Here is an 18,766-nt window from a genome sequence, read left to right as displayed (position 1 = left end):
AGTAAAAGACTGTGCAAGATACCCAATTATCTACATGGCAATAGGAAGTTCGAAAGCTGTAACTGGAATAAGCAGTGGGAATGCCTGAATCAGAGCACAAGACTGGAATCAAAAAAGGATATGCAAACTGACACCTGATATCAGCTCTTTATTCTGCTTATGATGCTAATGCTTAAAAAGAAAATAAGTACCAAAATACCATGCATATATGTGCAGGAAAGATGCAGAATGATTGAAAGTAAAAAAAAAAATTGTATGGAAAAGCAAGCAGTGTGCTCTCAACAGCACACAAAGCTCTTAGATATGAAGACCCCCAGGACACTCTCTTGGACTAACTTACATTCCGTAACCCTAACTATGATGGTATGATAAATTAAATCCCATCACATGCACTCAAAAGTGAATCACAGCTGCTATTTTTATTACCCTATTTACTCTGAAGATGCAAACTATAAAGTACAACAATCAAGAAACATTAGTTGAGTGCTTTATATTCTGTAAAGATTATGACGAAGTCCAGCTCACAACCAGAATACGTATTTCTTATTTTGGATTTGAGCTTGAACAAAAATCAGTTAATCCTGGGAGGAAAAACATGCAGTTGGGTCAGTATTTTATTCCCAGAATGAAATTCTAAAGATCTGTCCCCATATGAAGTAATTTGGCTGCTACCAACACAACTAATACTGCAACAATTGTTTTAATAGCAAATAAAAATAAGAGGGGAAGCACAGAAAGCTGTGCATGTTAGTGTGTTTGTCAGCCAGGCAAAAGTAATTAGATTGAAGATTACCAATTATAGATTATAATTCAAATGTCTGTAAAAGAAAAAAACACTCTGTAATACTCTACATGGTGTTTTGTATATCGCAGTTTAGAGCTACATATTTTTGCCTATATACATTTCTATTTCTCAGTATTAGCTACCACTCTGTGCCTTAGTAATAAGATTCATTTCCAGAAGACACTGAGGGTTACTCACCCTTTTGTAATATCATGCTGAATTGCAACTGTTTGCAGGTTATATATAATATATATAAACATAGACATGAAAGTCTATGTTTTCACACTTGTTTATCTACCTGCATAATTGTAACTGTGCACTTGAATTCTTACATGTTCGCTTTTTAGCACATTAATTTTAAAACATGAAAAACTGAGGCTTACTGGGTGAAATCGATATGAAGTGTCACCTTTATAAAATACAGTATTCTACAGTAATTACTGCAAATCGCTATTTTTACTTATACTGTCTTAAATAATTGCTACAGAAATCCTGTAGTAATATTTAAAAAAAAAAAAGGTGGAAAAATTCTTGATTTTACAGGTAAATGTAATATACATCCCGAAAACTGTTTTTATGCACAGGAAAATTAACAATAGGTAGTCAATTCAACTTTCAGATCATACATACAAATATCAACTATATTTACCCTCCACTTCAACTGTGCAAACATACAAAAGTTTACCCTATGACACATTTTTATCAATTAGTGAAAATACAACTGCCAGTATCAAAAATATTAACAGAAAGTGAACTTTTCTAAAGACTTAGTTCACTACTTTTCTAATCTGCCACTTACTAGCCTTATAATAATGAGAGATTATTCCACCTTACATACTAGATTATTCCACCTTACATACAAGATTTTAGGACAGAAAACTAACTGAACAGAATCTTAAAAAGTTGAAATCAAAATTGTTCCATTAAGTAATCAGTGGCTACATAAGAATTTACATGTGATTTTCATTTTATTTCATTATTTAATGAATTTTGATTCATTTTACTTTATAAGCAAACCAACTTTATGTTGATATCCGGCCTTTGCCACTACCTGTACTACATACCTGTCAGTGGTGTCTTGGTGTGTTTTCATGTACATAAATAAGTTATCCGAGATGGATGGGCCTTGACTGCATCTTTCCTGGGAAGAACAAAATAGATAACTTTTGTTTAACCTCCACATGGAAATGACTGCCATAAGCAGTACAATCTGCTTTTCTGGGCATGACTGTCTGTGTACTAAGTTCTTAGCACTTCTGGGTGTCCCTGCAGCCCTGCTTACCTATTCCCTGTCTGTAAAGGTACAGAATTTTGTCCCTTTTCAAGAGATGATGTAAACACGCTGAGAAAAATCTAAGATAAAGATGGCAAAAACAAGGGACTGCTCTTATAGAAAGGTCTATTTTGCTATGAGTTCAAGGGAGAATAAAGAATTAGCTGTAAATGAAAGAAACATGAGTACTTGAAGGAAAACACTAGATGCAAGCAAGGAGAATGACTAGCTCTTTAGAAACGTCTGTTTGAAAACCAGCCACGTAACTATCTGTGTCACACATTTTTGTCCAGCTCTGTGTATTGTTAAAATTATAGGCAAGTGTAGGATCTCTGCAGTGCCTGTATTTCATACACTTCAGTCATCACATTTCTCTGCTGTGGTACTTAAAGAACCTACACCAAGTAATTTGCAACTGAGAAAAGAAATACTAATTTCCTGAAGGCTCTTGGGCAACTTGTCTTTGTAATGAGTCCTGGTTGGACAGCAGGGACCCAGCTTGCAGAGGAGTGTGCGAGACAGAGAAACTGCACGGTAGGGCTGTGTGCAGAGACCGAAAGGCAATGCCTGCACTCTGCTCAGGTTGAAAAGAGTAAGGATTCGTTCTGAGGCCCTAGTGAGAATTCAGATGCCAAGTTTACAAGGCACAAGAAGATAGCTATTAAACTTACAAAATTAGGTGATTAAAAAATTAGAATGTAGATGATTATAAACTTACATTATGCAAGATTCTTAACACTGACCTTTTTAAGATGTTACTGCAGAAAAAGCTGGTTCTGCAAAGCTGATAAGGAGGAATTTTTTTGTTTTCCAAACTTGTTACTCAATACTACCATCCCGAGCCAATTCTACCATTTTTCTTTGGTTAGCCTTGGTTTAGCAATGCAGTCATGCTGCTGCCAGTTCCAAAAATGCACCCAAACCCTTTTCCCCATCAGACTGAGCAGCTCTGGCTAGCTCTTCCCATTCTGTCCCTAGCAACGAGACACTTCATTCTTTGGGATGTCGTCCTCTGGCTTTACCAGTTACTGACCAGTTACTTCAATGAGGCACAGGCACATCGTGGCTGAATCCTCTATTCCGGGTTTTGGAGACCAGAAATTCCTCTCAAAGAATCCAAGATCAAAGGCAGCTGTGTACATTACAGTGTATCGTCCAGCAGGAGACAATGTTGAATTTCATTATGCATGTTAGCTTCTAATCTTTCTTGCTATAAACTCGAATTATTATCTTGAAAACTGCCTTAATCTATCTCCCAGCTGAGCCATATTACTAAACTACAATTTCAGTGCAGCTTGTTTCTAGACAGAGGTATTATGTACTTAGCTGAAACTGTTTAAATAACATTCTTCGAATGAATGATCATTGATCACCCTCTAAGAGCATATATTGCTATCTGACAACATTTAAGACGTATCTGAAGACTGATGTTGTTATGACATAACAAAATGTTATAAAGGTTTTGAATTCACAGTCAAGTTCCGAGAAAAGGAGCCATTAGCATAGTCCTCTCTTCTTTCTGGGGCTGCGAGATTTAAAATTCAGAAGGCCTGTGTATTTATGCAAAAATGAAGGCCAGGATAGAGCAAGGTAGGCAATATGCCTGATTTCTTTGAGTCTAAGGAAACCATGGTGTAAAAATGCTAGATATATGTGTACTACAGTTACAATACAGAAGAATCAACGCCAAGAACATCAATTTTCAATAAACAGCATGCTCTGCCAAAACCTAATTCGTAAGAAACTGTATGATACAAACTTCTGTTTCACATTTAGAAAAGAATTTGACTCAATGGTTTTGGCCATGTGGCCACCACAAGACAAAGGCATTTACGTCAAAGCCTGCTGCAACTGCAAATAGATCCAAGGTCAGCTATTACCATAGCAATATGTCTTTTTTGGGATTCATGGTCCTAAACTGTCATTGCCAGCAGCCATCTTCAATTTCACTCTCCAAAGGATGTTACTTTGACTAGATAAGAAAGAAGAAGGGTAAGGCTTAACTGGATCAGTATTAACTCAAGTTACCCCTGCAAATTGAGGGACAATATACGCCACCTCCATCACCACTTTATTTTGAAGCAGATCCATAAAGAGTGAGTGAAGCTGTTCAAGGGACACAGAGACAGTGGCTTATGCTGGGGAACTGCTGCTTCCCTGTTCTGGACATCTTGGAACTAGTTAAAAATCTTCCTTGTCTTTGCATGGTAGTGAAGAAAATCAGGCAAATGTTACTGATTCCAGTAGCATATCATTCCAACAGAAGCTCTGTGCTTCACTGAATTCTCTGGCTTCAGCAGTTCAGCTATTATTTTTATATTATCTGGTAATTTAGATACAGTTATTGTAGGTTCTTCAGCCTGTGTTAGATGTTCTCTATCCTCCCCAGAGTTTTGTATCCTGTTTTATACTTCTTCTCTTGTTTTTATCAGTTGTCACCTATTGCACCTCAGTATTTTATTCTCAGGTGCTTCAATTATATATGAATGTGATGTGCTTCACAGCAGCAAGTTTTCATTTGCCAGCTAACGATCTTTGTACATGAATGAAGTAACCTACATTTAATTTCACAGGCAGTTGTGCAAATCTACTGTATTTCAGCTTTTGCATTTTGTTTTTTTCTTGTGTGTGTTTTGTTTTGTTTTCTGCTCTTGTTTGATAATTGATTTCTAGCTGTTTTGCCTCTGCTTTACAAATCTAAAACAATATTTAAAAAAAAGAAAGATAGGAAAGAAGTCCCAGAGCTTATCCCTAAACTTGAAGGGAAACTTGGGATATTAGAGGGCCCACCTGACCTAAGAAGTTTAGCCCTCATACTGGTTCCCTTGGTGGAGTTCATGTACTTAAGCTCCACAATTTCTTTAAAAAATATCCATTATAAGAAATAGTAGCTTGTGTGGTTTTAAAATCTTAGCAGTAGCAGTAATTAGTTGCAAAGCTTTAGCAGTACTCTACAAGACTGATATTCAGAAGTGTTTTCATCCCACAATCAAGTAGATGCTTTTTTCCTAGTACTCCTAAAAATAAGACAGTTTGAAAATAGAGAGGCAAGATCTCTGCTCTGAGAGTATTGCCTACACAGATAAAATCCAGGTAAAGAAGAAGACAGGCATGTGGACTGGCATTGATTTTCAGAAAATATTTGCAATTTCTGATACACATAAATGTGTTTGATAGTTCTGTAATTTTTTTACATAAATAGAAGTACACTGAAGGAAAATCAAGTACACCACACATCATGCTTCCTTATATACTACCACAGGATAGTGAAATAGCATTTAGTATCAAATTCTTCTGAGTGTGAGTTGTGAGTCTTAAAATCATATGAAATAAGAATCAGTGCACTACATTATCGAAACATCTTTCCTTTTATCAGGTAGTTTTGTTTTCTTCACCTACTCATCAGATGTCTTTGCCTCAGTCTATGTTATTCAGAAAATCTAGTAGGTAGATGACATATGCTGAAGAAAAATGACCTGCCCACAAAGTTTATGGCTGACCACAAGTATTTTAAGGGTGTTCCCACTTCTTAAAGTTACTTCACAGAGCAGATAATGATCTGTTCAAGCCCATGGAAAGTATGGGGCCTTTTAAGGAAAATTGGATATTAAGACTCAGCATTTTGTTAAGCAGTCATCTTGCTGCTTGCATCTTCATTTCATACTCAAACATGCATTTAATTTGCCAGTGTTCAGAAAAACATATAAAACAATAAACATGTATTCTTGTAGGAAAGAAAAAAAAATCTCAGTACTAGAATAGAAAACAGCTGTATAGGGACAAAAATAATTCAAACAGAAACTCTCAATATATAGCAATATAACATTGTATTTTTGATTTTTGCTTTTCTGAATCCCATGACCACCTAATGTACCTTTTAGGCTATTTTGAAATAATTTTAAAAGTAAGTAATTTGGTAGGACTTTTAAAATCAATTGTTAATCCACTATTTGAGTGGCAGTCCCACTAATCGGGAAAGCAGCATGAACAAGTGGTAAGTAAATACAAATCAAAATGCATCAAGAAACAAACGTTCAAAAAAACCCCAGCAATGCACTAGGGGATTTTCTGACTTCAAATCTGTGCAAACACAGATTGAGCTTAAGATGTGTGGTTATTGGTTAAACAATTTTTAATCAAATCTAAAGACCTATGTGCTCTTAAATGGATAATTTATGTGCAATGTTATTGTCTCCCAAGGTTTAATTAGATGTTTGCCTTGTGGCTAATCAGCTACAATTAATAATGAAGCCTATATTTATGTCACTGATAGGAAATGTTAAAATAGCCTCCGTTAGAATTTCAGTACCACTTCTGTGGCTGGTTGATAACAGCAATGTAATGTACCAGAAATTTCCATAAAATAATTTGGTAAGGACACTAAGACAAAATTACATTACTATAATGCAACGTTTTTTATCGCAGTGCATAATTTTAAGTTCAGTTTGGAGGTATATACCTAGAAGTACTTAATGTGGAAGTGTATTCTCTATATGGTGCTTTTCAACCCCAAAGTTTCCAAAGTTCAATTTAAACATCTACTATACCTAAAAAGAGCAACACAGCCTTATGGATACAAAAGAGTTTACCCAGTGGAACAAAAACATCCATTAATCCCCAGACCTACTGAACCCAAAGGATTTCATCTATCTCTGGCTTGATACACTAAATGTTTTAGGACTACATAACAACACATCATTTGGCCCTTCCATGCCTCTTTCACTCCTGCTACTTTAAGTTATAAACCTCAGTAAGTGAGCATTTAAAATGTAGGTGAGTCTCTGCTGGGTATTCTCCCGCATAAATACAACATATAAATCACAGGCCAACAGAGAATGGGCCAAAGGCAATGCTGGCTGTCACTGACAGCGTTCCAGAAGTCAGCTAGAAAGAGAACTTCAGATGCCCTGACCTCAAAAGACATCTGCTGTACGCAGTTAACACTGTTATTTCTCATTTACACTGCAGTAGAGCACAAAGGTCTCAGGGCTAGGCCCCATCCTGAAATGTAGTTACTTGTCTGTGTCAGTGTTTGAAATGAGAGGCAATCAACAGGTGTGAACAGAACTAGAAAACAATTATGGAAGAAGAGTTTAATCGCTATTAAGAATAAACAATCTTCAAAGACCAAGTGCCAAACTTTAGAGTTCCAGATTACTGGGGAAAAAAAAATTATACTTCAGTGCAAATTAATATTAGCACTTTTTGCTAGTAATCTTTCTGATTATCTCAAATGACTTTTTCACCAGTTTAAGCATAATCTATCAGAAGAGGAAGGGAACTGTACAGGATAATTCTATTGTCATCACTTAAGTCATTCATTTTGATCGCACTTCCTTTGATTTAGTTAAATTCTCGTTCAGCCACAAGTCATACCACATACAGAATAATGAAAATCACTCAGAGGAATCTGAAAGGCTGTAAATACTAGTGGTTTTTATTAGTAAAAAGGAAGACATATTTACATGTACAGTAAGGATATTCACTGTATATTTTGTCTCAGGAAACAAAAACTTGTTTAAGAATAACTTATTTATCTTTGTATTGTAAAGACATCTTTATCTGTAAGTCACTGTTCTTTTACATAGGTTTCCATTTATTACAGAATCAAGACTATACAAATTTATGTATTAGAGCTATTTAGCTCAGTTCTCCATGAAACAAAGCTTGTCCCAACATATACCACAATAAACAGACAAACGACACACTGAATACACAAAACAGTAAAATTTTCTAAATGTGATTACAGTGGTTGTTTCTATCAGTTACTAATATCAGTTCTACACATAAAACATTTTTTTAAATGCTCTATAGGATAAACGATCTTAACCTAATTCTGATTACTATTTTCCATTCAATCATGAAGGAGACCTTCAAACTCACTTGCCTGAGGCACTGAGAAGCTCCAGGTCTTTGACGCTCATGAAAGAAAGACAACAATCACTCTTCTGGGGAGAGACATCTTATTATATGTACCCTGTGGGGTTTTTTTTATCCTTTATCAAACTGCACCTTTGTAGACCTTTAATTTCTTAATGGGTTGTTTATCCTTTCCCCCATAATTCATGATGATAAGCTACATGTCATATGGATATTGTTATGGTGATGAAAAAGTTGTAGTGATGGGCCAAGTCAGTGATGTAGTTTGATTAACTTTTTATATAAATCTTTCTAGACAGCTTTCAAAAACCGGCAAAACAAATAAGCTGATAATGTACAAATGTTTCAGTAGATGAAAATCTATCCAATGCATACCTATAAATCTGTAAGTACTAATACGTGAAAGAAGTAAACATTACCACAAAAACAGGAGGAGATGTTAATGGGATAAATTTCGGTTTGTTGTTAAAGAGAGGGCATGGGAAAGGGAGCAGAAGCAAACATATAAAGTGCATGCTGGCACAGTTTTCTCTGTAATGCATGTAAAATATACGACCTACAGTGGCATGATATAAAAGATTTAACAGCATGAGTTTTGGAAAGCAGCATTACTTGCAAGTCTATCATGAATAAGGTGATCACAAGCAAATGCTAATAAAACCTCTGTACAATGCTACCTCTTTGTTTATCCTGTACGTGTCTCTCAGGTGAAAGAAACACTGATTTAGACACCTTTGAGATGTGTTAGGTTACGCTGAATCCGATTATCATTTTTTATAGCTATAAAATCGAAGTACAATATCTCTGGACCTTCCAGACTGCAAATGAATGTTTCTACTCTCTTTTTAACAACAGAAAACTCACATTTCTATGTATGCAGAACAATAAGACCTGAAGAGACCTGCCCTTTCAAATATTTGGCTCTTTCCTGAGCCTATTGTGCCAGCAATGGAACTTGACAGTGACCTAGTATATTGAAGCATAATAGGTATATAACGAATACCATGCTAGAGATCCTTATAGTAATTTTTACATTGAAAGTTTGTTTGATCTTCCTCAGCACTGCTGTCTCCATCTCATCACTCAAATAGAAAACTAAAAAAGGAGATACATGAGGTAGAGACATTGCTGAAGATGGTTAAACAAGATGCAAGTGCTGCATTAGAAAACTAGTAGAAGCCTTTAGTGAGTGAGATATTATTCAGATCTAAATGTGTATTTGCCATAAAGAAAAAATCAGAGTACTTCACTTGGCATGAAAAACAACAGTAGTGCCACAGTCAGCATTTGGTTAAAGTTCATGCCAAACCAGTACCTACCATAGTGTGTCATCCAAGGTCTCAAAGAGTTGCAGAATCTTCTCATTGGAGGAGGAAGTTTGACTAAAGAAATCCTGGCAGCTTTAGAGATTATTTCTATTCCATCAGCCTGTCACGTCTCCACACCTTCAGCCCACCACAACCAGCATTAGCTTTTGTACGTCTGTATACACTTATTGCTGCCCAGTAGCATCATCACTGTTGCCCCCCTTCAGTTCTCTGGTTTTGTATTTTTGACACTTCAACATTTTCTCCTCAGGTTTTTTTTCATATTTTTCTCCATGATCACTTTAGTTTTCACCAAGTCTTTCTCTCTTTCCCCTCTTCTAGAGTGGAGGAGTCGGGACACTTCAATTCTTTTTCTGCAGTGGAGAGATTAACAGGTAATAGGAAAATCAAAACTACCAGAGACCAAAGATGAACAGTTGGGCAGGAGTCAAAAAACAGCTTGAATAATATTGTGCTGCTTCCAGTACTTTCATTTAAAGCTTAGGGACAATCTGAAGATGAGGAATGCCCTAGGAAATTCAAAAACCTACAAGAATCATTACACTGTCTTTTATCAACTGTAGTTCCTTTACTTTGTATATATATTTTTATGTATACATATATATATATAGTTAAAGTAATAGTGCACAGATCCTTGACTAGTTTTATGAGCAGTATTCAAGAGTCTCCAGATATGTTCTGGTAAGTTTTTGGCGTTGCTGCATTTAAGCACAGACAGTATATTAGCAATCACATTTTCATGCAACTATTAAAGCTGCACAAGCACATTTCCTAAGGGTATCAGCTGCTCAGAATGATCAATATATTGCATGTTTTGCCTCTCCAGATTACATTTTTGTATATGCCAACATGTGAACACCAAGTTTTGCTCTAAAAATAATTTTTCACACAAACAGTTTTTGCAAAGTTGATCTGCTATAAAATATTACCCTTCCTTGGACATTATCATTGCTTACAGGATTGGAAGAAGACCTACCCCAATGATAGGAGCAAAGCGTTAGCAATTGAAATTTTATTTTTTTTCCACGAACAGACACTTTTTCCTCTTCAGGACTTGCAGGCCAGACATTTCTAGACCAATTATATTGGTGCTACAACACAGCATTGTAACAGGAATTGGTTTCATCCTTAACCACAGAAAGGCTACTGCCTCTTCATATTACTATATAGATGTAGACTGCCTTTTGTTCTTTGTTAAAGAGTGTCCTCTCAAAGTTACATAATGCTCGGCATCCAGGATCCTCTACACACATCTCCATTAAAAAAAGTCTTACTTCTATTTCAAGTCAAATGAATTATATATGCTTAACATGGAAGATGTAGCCATAGTGTAAAATGGTAGCTTGTGAAATACTTGAGATACCATTGCAGAATATTACCAGCAGTTTTAAATCTGCTGGTTTATCGTTCCAGTTTTTATAAGGTTTTTTTGTAAGTTTATGTATAGGATACAAATAATTGTATCATTGAAGTGTTTAATCCAAAAAGCCATATGATATGTCAAATGCTTTACTGAAGTCTAATTAAATTGCATCAATATGTGAACCTGCAGCCTCATTAAGAAAACAAAATCTGTTTGCCAGGCTCTATTTTTCTGCCAGGATATATATATATATTTAGCAGAAGCCCAGGTTAACTGGAATTATCGGTCTTCTTTTAAATTCTGAGTTAACTGAGTTTTATATTGCTTGTTCTGTACTTTGCCTGTGACCAATGTCGCATTGACAAACTCCTGTTATCCAATTTATTCCTTTAAAGTATTAGAACAATACTAGCTTATGCCACCTTATGTAAATGTCTTGGTGTTCCAAGACCTTCTGAATATGAACATTGATAGCACATAAAACTTCTTGACATGTTCATTCAAAACTCTCTAATCCCAGCTGTCTATTAGTAACTGAAGTTGAACCGTCCTCCTATATTATCATTGGATATAGAAAACAACTCTTCAATACCATACATCATCATAAGTATATCAGCTGCCATCTTCCCAAATGCACACAAGAAATATGTAGATGTTTTAACATTCCAAGTTTGTCACCACTGATTATGGTTAAAGCTGACATCTTCATCTCTTAATAGGGTGTGCTCACTATTCAGATAATTTCTTATATTCTATACTTGAAAACAACTTTATTTTTCCTCATTTTAACTCTGTTGACCATATGTATATTTCCCTTACAACCTTTTACCTGCCACAGTACCTTTTTTCTACAATTCCTAGCTTCCAGTGTACATGTATGATACCACATCCCTTCTGTTTCATAGATGTTTTCCTTGTAAACCACCATAGCTTTTCAGTAAATGTATTCCTTAGCCATGGGATTATGGCTTTGGGGGTATCTGGGCTAACATCCTTAAATGGTTCCAATTATCATTCTCCCATTTCAGATTAAATTATTTCTCTCAACAGATTTACCTTATAATAGCTTTCACCTTTATAAAATTAGCCCTTTCGAAGCAGCAAGTATATATATATTATTGCTTTGGACTTAATTCTGTTTGCACATAACAAATGTGATCAAATCATTATCAGTTAATTTTTATTTCTGTGATCAGTTCGTTTTCATCTATCAAGATGAGGTCTAGTATAGAATTCCCCTGTGTTGGGTGCAACACTTTTTGACTTGGGAAACTGACATCTAAAATATTTTGAAAATCCAAGTACATTTTAGCACTGGCAGCACGAGAACTCTAGCATATGTCACTCAGTTTGAAATTCATCTCAGTACAGCAGTGTTTTCCCTATGTGTTGTAGATGGGTAGATGTGTAGATGCACAGGTCATGCTGTTCTCTAGTGTGATTTGATATCAACTAAGTACCCTGTCAACTTCTGACTTAGCCGCTAGAACATTGACCCATAAAGATCATTTGCTTCCGATTGCCATCAACTCAGAAACAGATAACACCAGTTTTCAAGTGCTTTGTGTCCACTTGATCCTTCCAAAATAGATTATAACAATTGATTTTGACATTCCAGTTTTCCAACCAGTTTTAGCAATAAAAACTAGGTCAAATCTGTGCTAAAAAATGGCCTCCTCTGCTAGTGTCAAGTTTCCAACAGCAGAATAGAGGCTACTGAAAAATCTCTGGTGTATTCTTTAGTATTCCAGTTATGGTTTATCATTTTCATTTGCACTTACCAAAAGCTCATTGGTTCCTTCTCACTATTTCCATGTCTTAGAAGCTCCCAAACTCCCTAGCCAGTCAGACCCTTTGTCACAGTAAATAGAGTGGTGGGCTCCCCTCAACAGAAAGTGACATTTTCCACAAACCAAAAGCCTTCATGTTATGTCGCTTACTTAGAGATTAGCTTTTCTACTTGCTCTTTGTAGTAAATGTTAGAGCGACCTAGTGATTCCTGTTGCTAGTTAAATGGGATGGCAGATGGCTCATGTTATTGATAAGGATGTTCTGAGTCTATTTTGAGGAAACCAGATGTACCAAAACACAGGAACAGATAAATCGTGGACTGAAGGACAAGAAGATGACCAAATGGGGGAGATAATAGAAACGTCAGCCAAAGCCAGAAGGACACTGATTTTTTTTCTACAGGGACCCCCGAGTTCAGATAAAGGACAAACCGAGGAAGATGAGAGCCTTCATCCTGACGACCACCAGATGAGGAGAGAAGACCCTAACACCAAGACAGAGCATGCGTATCTATTAGTATGAATATGTATTAGTAGGTGGGATAATTCCCAAAAATAGAGAACTGTAATAACAAAGGGGGGGTATATAATGACCACTAAAAACTTTGTCAGGTGTGCGTGTAGGTGGAACGCAGATTCCCCACGCACCCAGCGCCGCTTTGCTTATCTCTACTACAATAAACTTCTCTTGAGCATAGACTCTGTCTGTGTCGAGTAAGTTTATCTATCACACTCTTTTCCATTGCTCAAAAGTCCTGAAGAACGCTGGAGAAGATCAGGGATCCTGAAAGAAAAAAAGCCTGCTCACTGCAAGCATTCATCTGTCGCCTGAGTGCCCACCAACCTTCCTTTTAGCATCAACGTGACACTGCCATCGATTCTTTGCTTGCCAACTGCAGAAAGTCACTTCGCTCTGAGAGACACTCCCGTTTGAGCTCCAAGCAAGCACACCTGCTGAGCACCTCCAGCTCATTTCTCACAGCCGCCGCCTTTGCTCTAAGCCCGGCTTTGCGGCTGGCCTGGCCCGGCCCGCAGGCCTCCGCCAGGAGGGAACCGCTGGGCTCGCTCCTCACAGCTGCCTCACCCCGGGGCGGCCTCGGGCGGGCGGCGGGGGCCTGGCGCCGCCGGGCCGGGGGCCGAGAGGCCGGCCCTCAGCGGCGCCCGCCCCCGTCGCCATGGCGAGGCCGCGGGCGTCCCGCGGAGCCGCCGGGCTGCAGGCGGCGGCAGCGGGGCCGGGGCGGGCCGGGGAGCGCGGGGGTCGGTGCCGGCGCACGGTCCGCGCTGAGGGGGCAGCCGGTGGCGGCCCCTTCTGCCCCCGCGCGCCGCACCCGCCGCGAGCGGCCCCGGGGCAGCAACGGAGCCGGTAAAGGCCGGTGCGGCGGGGCCGCCGGGGAGAGCTCGTCCGGCAACCAGGAACTGCCACTGTGGGGTCGGTGGCGGCGGTGCGTTTGGGGCTTTGCTTTCGTTTGTTTGGTTCGTTTTGGGGTTGCTTGGTTTGTTTGCTGGTTTGCGGCTTTTTGTTCGGTTGGTTTTTAAGGGGCAGAGACAGTAGCGGGGCCAACGGTTGAGGGTACGTAGCATATTGGGTGGTTAACAGGTGGGGGAAGCGGCTGCCTGTGCTCCCCACAGCCACAGGGCTGGAGGAGGTTCAGGATGTACGGCCTGAGCGCTGCCAAACCAAGCACTGGTTGGGGCTGCGAACTCCTCCAGGTTACTTAGAACAAATTACATCCGTCATACCGGCTATGGGCTTTAAAAATGTATCGCGTTTTTCGATCGATCACGTCAGCACTTTCGGCGCAATAAAGCGGTGTGTCTGTAAGTCTGTCCTCTCGTGGTCTGACATCCTTTCGTTTTTGTGAGGTGCAAGATAGCAGCACGCGTGTCTGCAAAGGTGTGTGGATGTAGCCATGCCTGCTTCCTGCACTGCTTCCCTTCCTGGGAAACTCAGCCTCCGCTGAGGGTTGTGCGTGCCTCGGGAAATGTGCAGGAAGGGCTAGGTGGCAGCCCACAGGTTTCCTAAAACGTGCTAGGAAAGGCCGTTACAATCAATTTGCATTTTACCTTTAGCTTCAACTGTGTTGGGGCGATTCCAGCCTGCGGGGAGACTCCCCTGATCGTGTGATTAAATGTAGCGCTTGGTTAGAAACAAACTGCGCTGTCTTGGCTTTTGCTGAATTCTGTGGATGTTTGATTAAGTAAATGAGATGTGGCTTGGGACTTGCAATAATGGAGCAAGATGTAAAGGAGCGAGCAACCTCTAACTGATCAGCAAAGAAATTTATGTGAATGGAATAGCACATGTTCCAGAAGAGTATGTTTGCTTATACCTCTGTCACATGCCTCTGTGGTTGTAATTTACCTGTAAAGATTAGTTACCTTGGAAATGAGGGAAAACACCATCCATTTCACTGAAAGCAACTTCCCACCTCTAAAATAAAAATGAAATTGATATTATTATGGTGTAGGTTTTTCAATGTGGGTTGTTTGTTATTTTTTTGTCGTTGTTGGTTGGAGTTTTTTGTTGGTGGTTGTTGTTGTTTTTCCCCAAGCTTTGAGTTTGAAATAGGAGTCAGGGCAACAGTTTTAATCCTTGTGAAGCAGTAATGGACTCAAAAAAATGTCTGCATATTTCTCATGCTAGTGTGCGACCCGTGTGCGTGCCAGCCTAGCTTATCACACACTTGATTTCTGTGAGGTGGGAACCTGGAGCATGGGACCAGCAAGGAGCTATTGGATGCTCCAGGCAGGTCCCATGTGGGAGCAACCTGGAGCCTCAGACCTGTGCTATGCCAGGGACTACACCTACCCAGCAAGAGCTTTTTGTGGTTGCAGTAGCTCTACCAGGGCTTTCAGGGCTTCCTTTCAGCTGCTTTCCTCTGCCTTTTCTGCCCCATGGCTGCAGATGGTCAGCTCTCCTGTATTGCCAAATTCAACAGCTGCCATTAAGACATGGTCTGTTTGCTTCTCCTCACCTAACGCTTCAAAACTAAGAGGCTTGTAGAAAGCTTTGTATCTTCTCTGAGATTCAGTATTGTTGTTCCAAAGTTTAATTACTATTTCTCACTGAATAGCATCTTCCTAACAAGAGATTTTCCTTTCTAAATTGCTTCTGGATACAAGCCTGTCATTCTCTCTAAGAAGTATAATATTTTATAGTGATGAATTACCCATATGTTTTCATTCTATTGATTTTTTTTTGTGATACTTGTGTAAAATGTTCCTGCGTCTGATTGTAGATCAGTTTATTTATAAATAATATTTTTTCTGTAACAAATGTTATCATTAGTACTAAGACCTAAAAGAAATATCATATGCTGTCATATTTTTAACCTAAAATTTTCTTTGTTATTCCAGTCTAAGTAACACAATTTTTAAAATTGCTTTACACTAACTGTAGCAAAAATTTTCATAGCTGAAATGGCTTTTGATCCCAGGAAGGCTAATATGTAAAATATATGCTACTCTGATGCTGATCATTCAGTATCAAGGTGATTCATATCTAGCATTTAGTGTAAGGAAATTTATTTTGCAGGAAATAAATGTAGCAAATAGTTAAAATATTCCCTCCTTCCTATTATATTCTGTTTTCACATCCCTATTAAAAGTTTGTGCCTTGAGGCCTACCAGCAGGGCATGCAATACCTACATTAAACCAAATTTAAAAGTAAGGGTGCTCCTGCTGCTAACGTCCTCAGATCACAGACATGCAAAATGAAGGAACTGGCAGCTGAAACTTTAATGGTAGGAAGTGTAGACTGAATACTTGGGGAAAAAACACAGTAGCTCTATGTGACAAAAAAGTCCTATTAGCATTTATGTACTTCAAAATGACGAGCTAGATGATTCTACATAACTGTGGGGCTTTCAGCTTTTGCTTTAAGTAAAACCTTGTGTTGTAAGCGTAGCATTACTTACATTTTTTTTTATTCAAAGGATTGTTACTGTTACAATTATGTATTATTTTGAATGTTAATACAGTGCCTGTTGTTGCCTTGCATACTACATGTTCAATCATTCATGCTCTTATGTATTAAAATATTATTAATGCTTGGACCTAGATAGCTTGAGGAAGCACAGAGAATCAAATGCAAGAAAGGCTGCTGAATCCGTTGTCCCTGTGCAAATCAAAAGCACTCCCATGAAAGAGAGAAAACCATTGAAAGTAAGATCATGACCATGCCTATGCACTATGTCCTAGTGAAGCAGTTCTGAGGCCTGACACAATTTGTGTGGAGCTGGAGTCCGGTTCTACACGTAAGGCAAGGGAAATAAGAGTTGACTGGGAAGCAGCATAAGAAGGATAAGAAACTGCATCACTGGGAAGACACTGTTTGAAGTAAGGTTGGTTTTGTTTGTTTGTTTTAGTTAAAATGAATGTGTTGCCTCAAGCGATCCTACAAAGCCCACGGGAGCATCCCAGGTTCCTAGAGCAGACTGCTTGCCCCTCATCAGACTTTGCAAGGTATGTACCTCTTTTCCTTCAGAGTGTCATTTTTACTGTGAATAGCTTCAATCAGCTATGGCAAGGTGACAAATTATGTTTGCTTTTTTGCAATATTTAAAACTGCAAAAAACGGAGGCAAGGAAAAAATCTCTCTTAGGAAAGTTTCATAATTAAAAGGGGAAAAAAAAACAAAATAGGAAATGTGTTCTGTTTAAGGTAGATATTTCATCATCATTCTTCAAAACCCTTTCAAGAGCCATAGGAAGTTACTTCCAATTAGCAAGTATTGTCTTGCATTGATACAAATGTAGGTCACTGAAAATGTACTTATTTGGATGAAGAAACAATTTTTTTTTTATTCAGACACAAACCAGTTTATTGTGTCTGAAAATATAATGAGCAAAACTGGTTTGAAAAACATTATCCTGTACTTAATAACTGAGAGTTAACAACAGTGCCATACTTGCAAGCCATCTTCTTTCTGCACATGCCTGCATGGCTTTCCATTCCATTGTACTCATTCCTTCTCTCAGTTACTTGTATCCATACATTTTTGGCTCCCTCAGCGAGTACTGGTCTCCCAGTTATCACTCTGCCCCAGTATGCTCTTTTACCTGAAATTGCCTGCATTTCAGAAAGAATTGTGGCTGTTTCTCAGAGATACACAGCTGCATGTCTATGTCTAAAAGCAGTAAGGATCTAGAAACATGGTATCCTTGGGCCTAGACTTTCTCAGGGATCTCCTACTGATAGATGTTCTCTCACACATTGATAGAATAAAGACATGCAGTGATGTCTTGCAATTTTTTTTTTAATCCTTTATGACTGGAGCAGTGCTTTGCAGCCATCCCTTTTTCCAGTAACGACACTGCTGGAGAACTCACCCCGGAGGTAAGAGGCTCATTTCGTTCCTTTGCTTGGGGAGTTCCACATTCTAGAAGATCATTCTGCAGCAGTCCTATAGAAGTTGTGCCTATTTGCAGAAAAGAAGTGTGTGATTCTGTAATGGTCTAGACCATGCTGTACATGCATAGTGACTAGAGCAAGAAGAGCTCTGCCACTTTCTTTAATAGGAAGTTTTGAGCAACTTGTGTCTGAGTTAAGAAAATAGGCACTGGGATTAGAAAGTTGTGTGAGAATCGCTTTGGTCCTTCATATTTTCTGTGACTTTGTAGTGTTCTTTGATTAAAAAGCCCAGTGTATTTACTAGTAAGTCTATTTCTAGGAAAAAAAAAAAAAGCAGCAGTATCTATTTTATTTGCTGTGTAGACTGGTAACAGAAATAGTTGTATGTGTAAAATGTGGGATATGTGTCCATTGGATAAAAAACCACTTCTTTTTAATAAGTGATCGATCTAAAGGTAAATAGGACCCAATTTACAGGTGAAGTAGACTCTTTTATAAACTATTTATGAAATACAGTGAGTCATAGAAACACTGGAGAAATAAGGTTAAAACAGATTGGAAAAAGCAAGTGGCAACTTCTAAAAGAAACAATGCCTATTAGCACCTCATTTCACTATTAAGAAACACTGTCCATGCTAAGTCACAATCTCAGTTATTCCCATTAATTACTTTTATTGTTTTTCATTCTCATCGCATACAACAAGGCATTTTAAATAATGATTATTTGAGGTGATGGAATTTTCTACTGTGTATTTTTTCCTATCTACCTCTCTTTTCTGGTTATTGCTACATTAACATCATTGATAATAACAGCCAGGATGAGAGAAGTATTTATTATTTTCAGTAACTTGAATTCTTTATGATGGATGACCATGTTTATAGTTGCATCAGTCCAACACAGGGTATTGCAGAACTTACATAAACAGTAATTGGTATGCAAGTTGTTGCTTTTGGATTTTTTTGTTTCTAATCAGAGCTCAGAAATTTATACCTTG

General features: G+C 38.2%; 1 protein-coding gene across 4 annotated transcripts in view; it reads left to right on the top strand.

Moving 5' to 3' along the window:
- TTC29 (tetratricopeptide repeat domain 29) overlaps positions 1 to 18,766 on the top strand; it is a 220,166-nt gene that overhangs the window by 75,966 nt on the left and 125,434 nt on the right. For all 4 annotated transcript variants that reach the window (XM_065634079.1, XM_065634080.1, XM_065634077.1 and 1 more), the window contains one exon: positions 16,787 to 16,883. In XM_065634079.1, the coding sequence (XP_065490151.1) occupies positions 16,792 to 16,883 (92 nt within the window). In that variant the 5' untranslated portion in view covers positions 16,787 to 16,791. The remainder of the gene's footprint in view (positions 1 to 16,786; positions 16,884 to 18,766) is intronic.

Source organism: Caloenas nicobarica, chromosome 4, assembly GCF_036013445.1.
Source record: "Caloenas nicobarica isolate bCalNic1 chromosome 4, bCalNic1.hap1, whole genome shotgun sequence".
NCBI classification, from domain to species: domain Eukaryota; kingdom Metazoa; phylum Chordata; class Aves; order Columbiformes; family Columbidae; genus Caloenas; species Caloenas nicobarica.
This window is presented reverse-complemented; position numbering and strand designations above follow the sequence as displayed.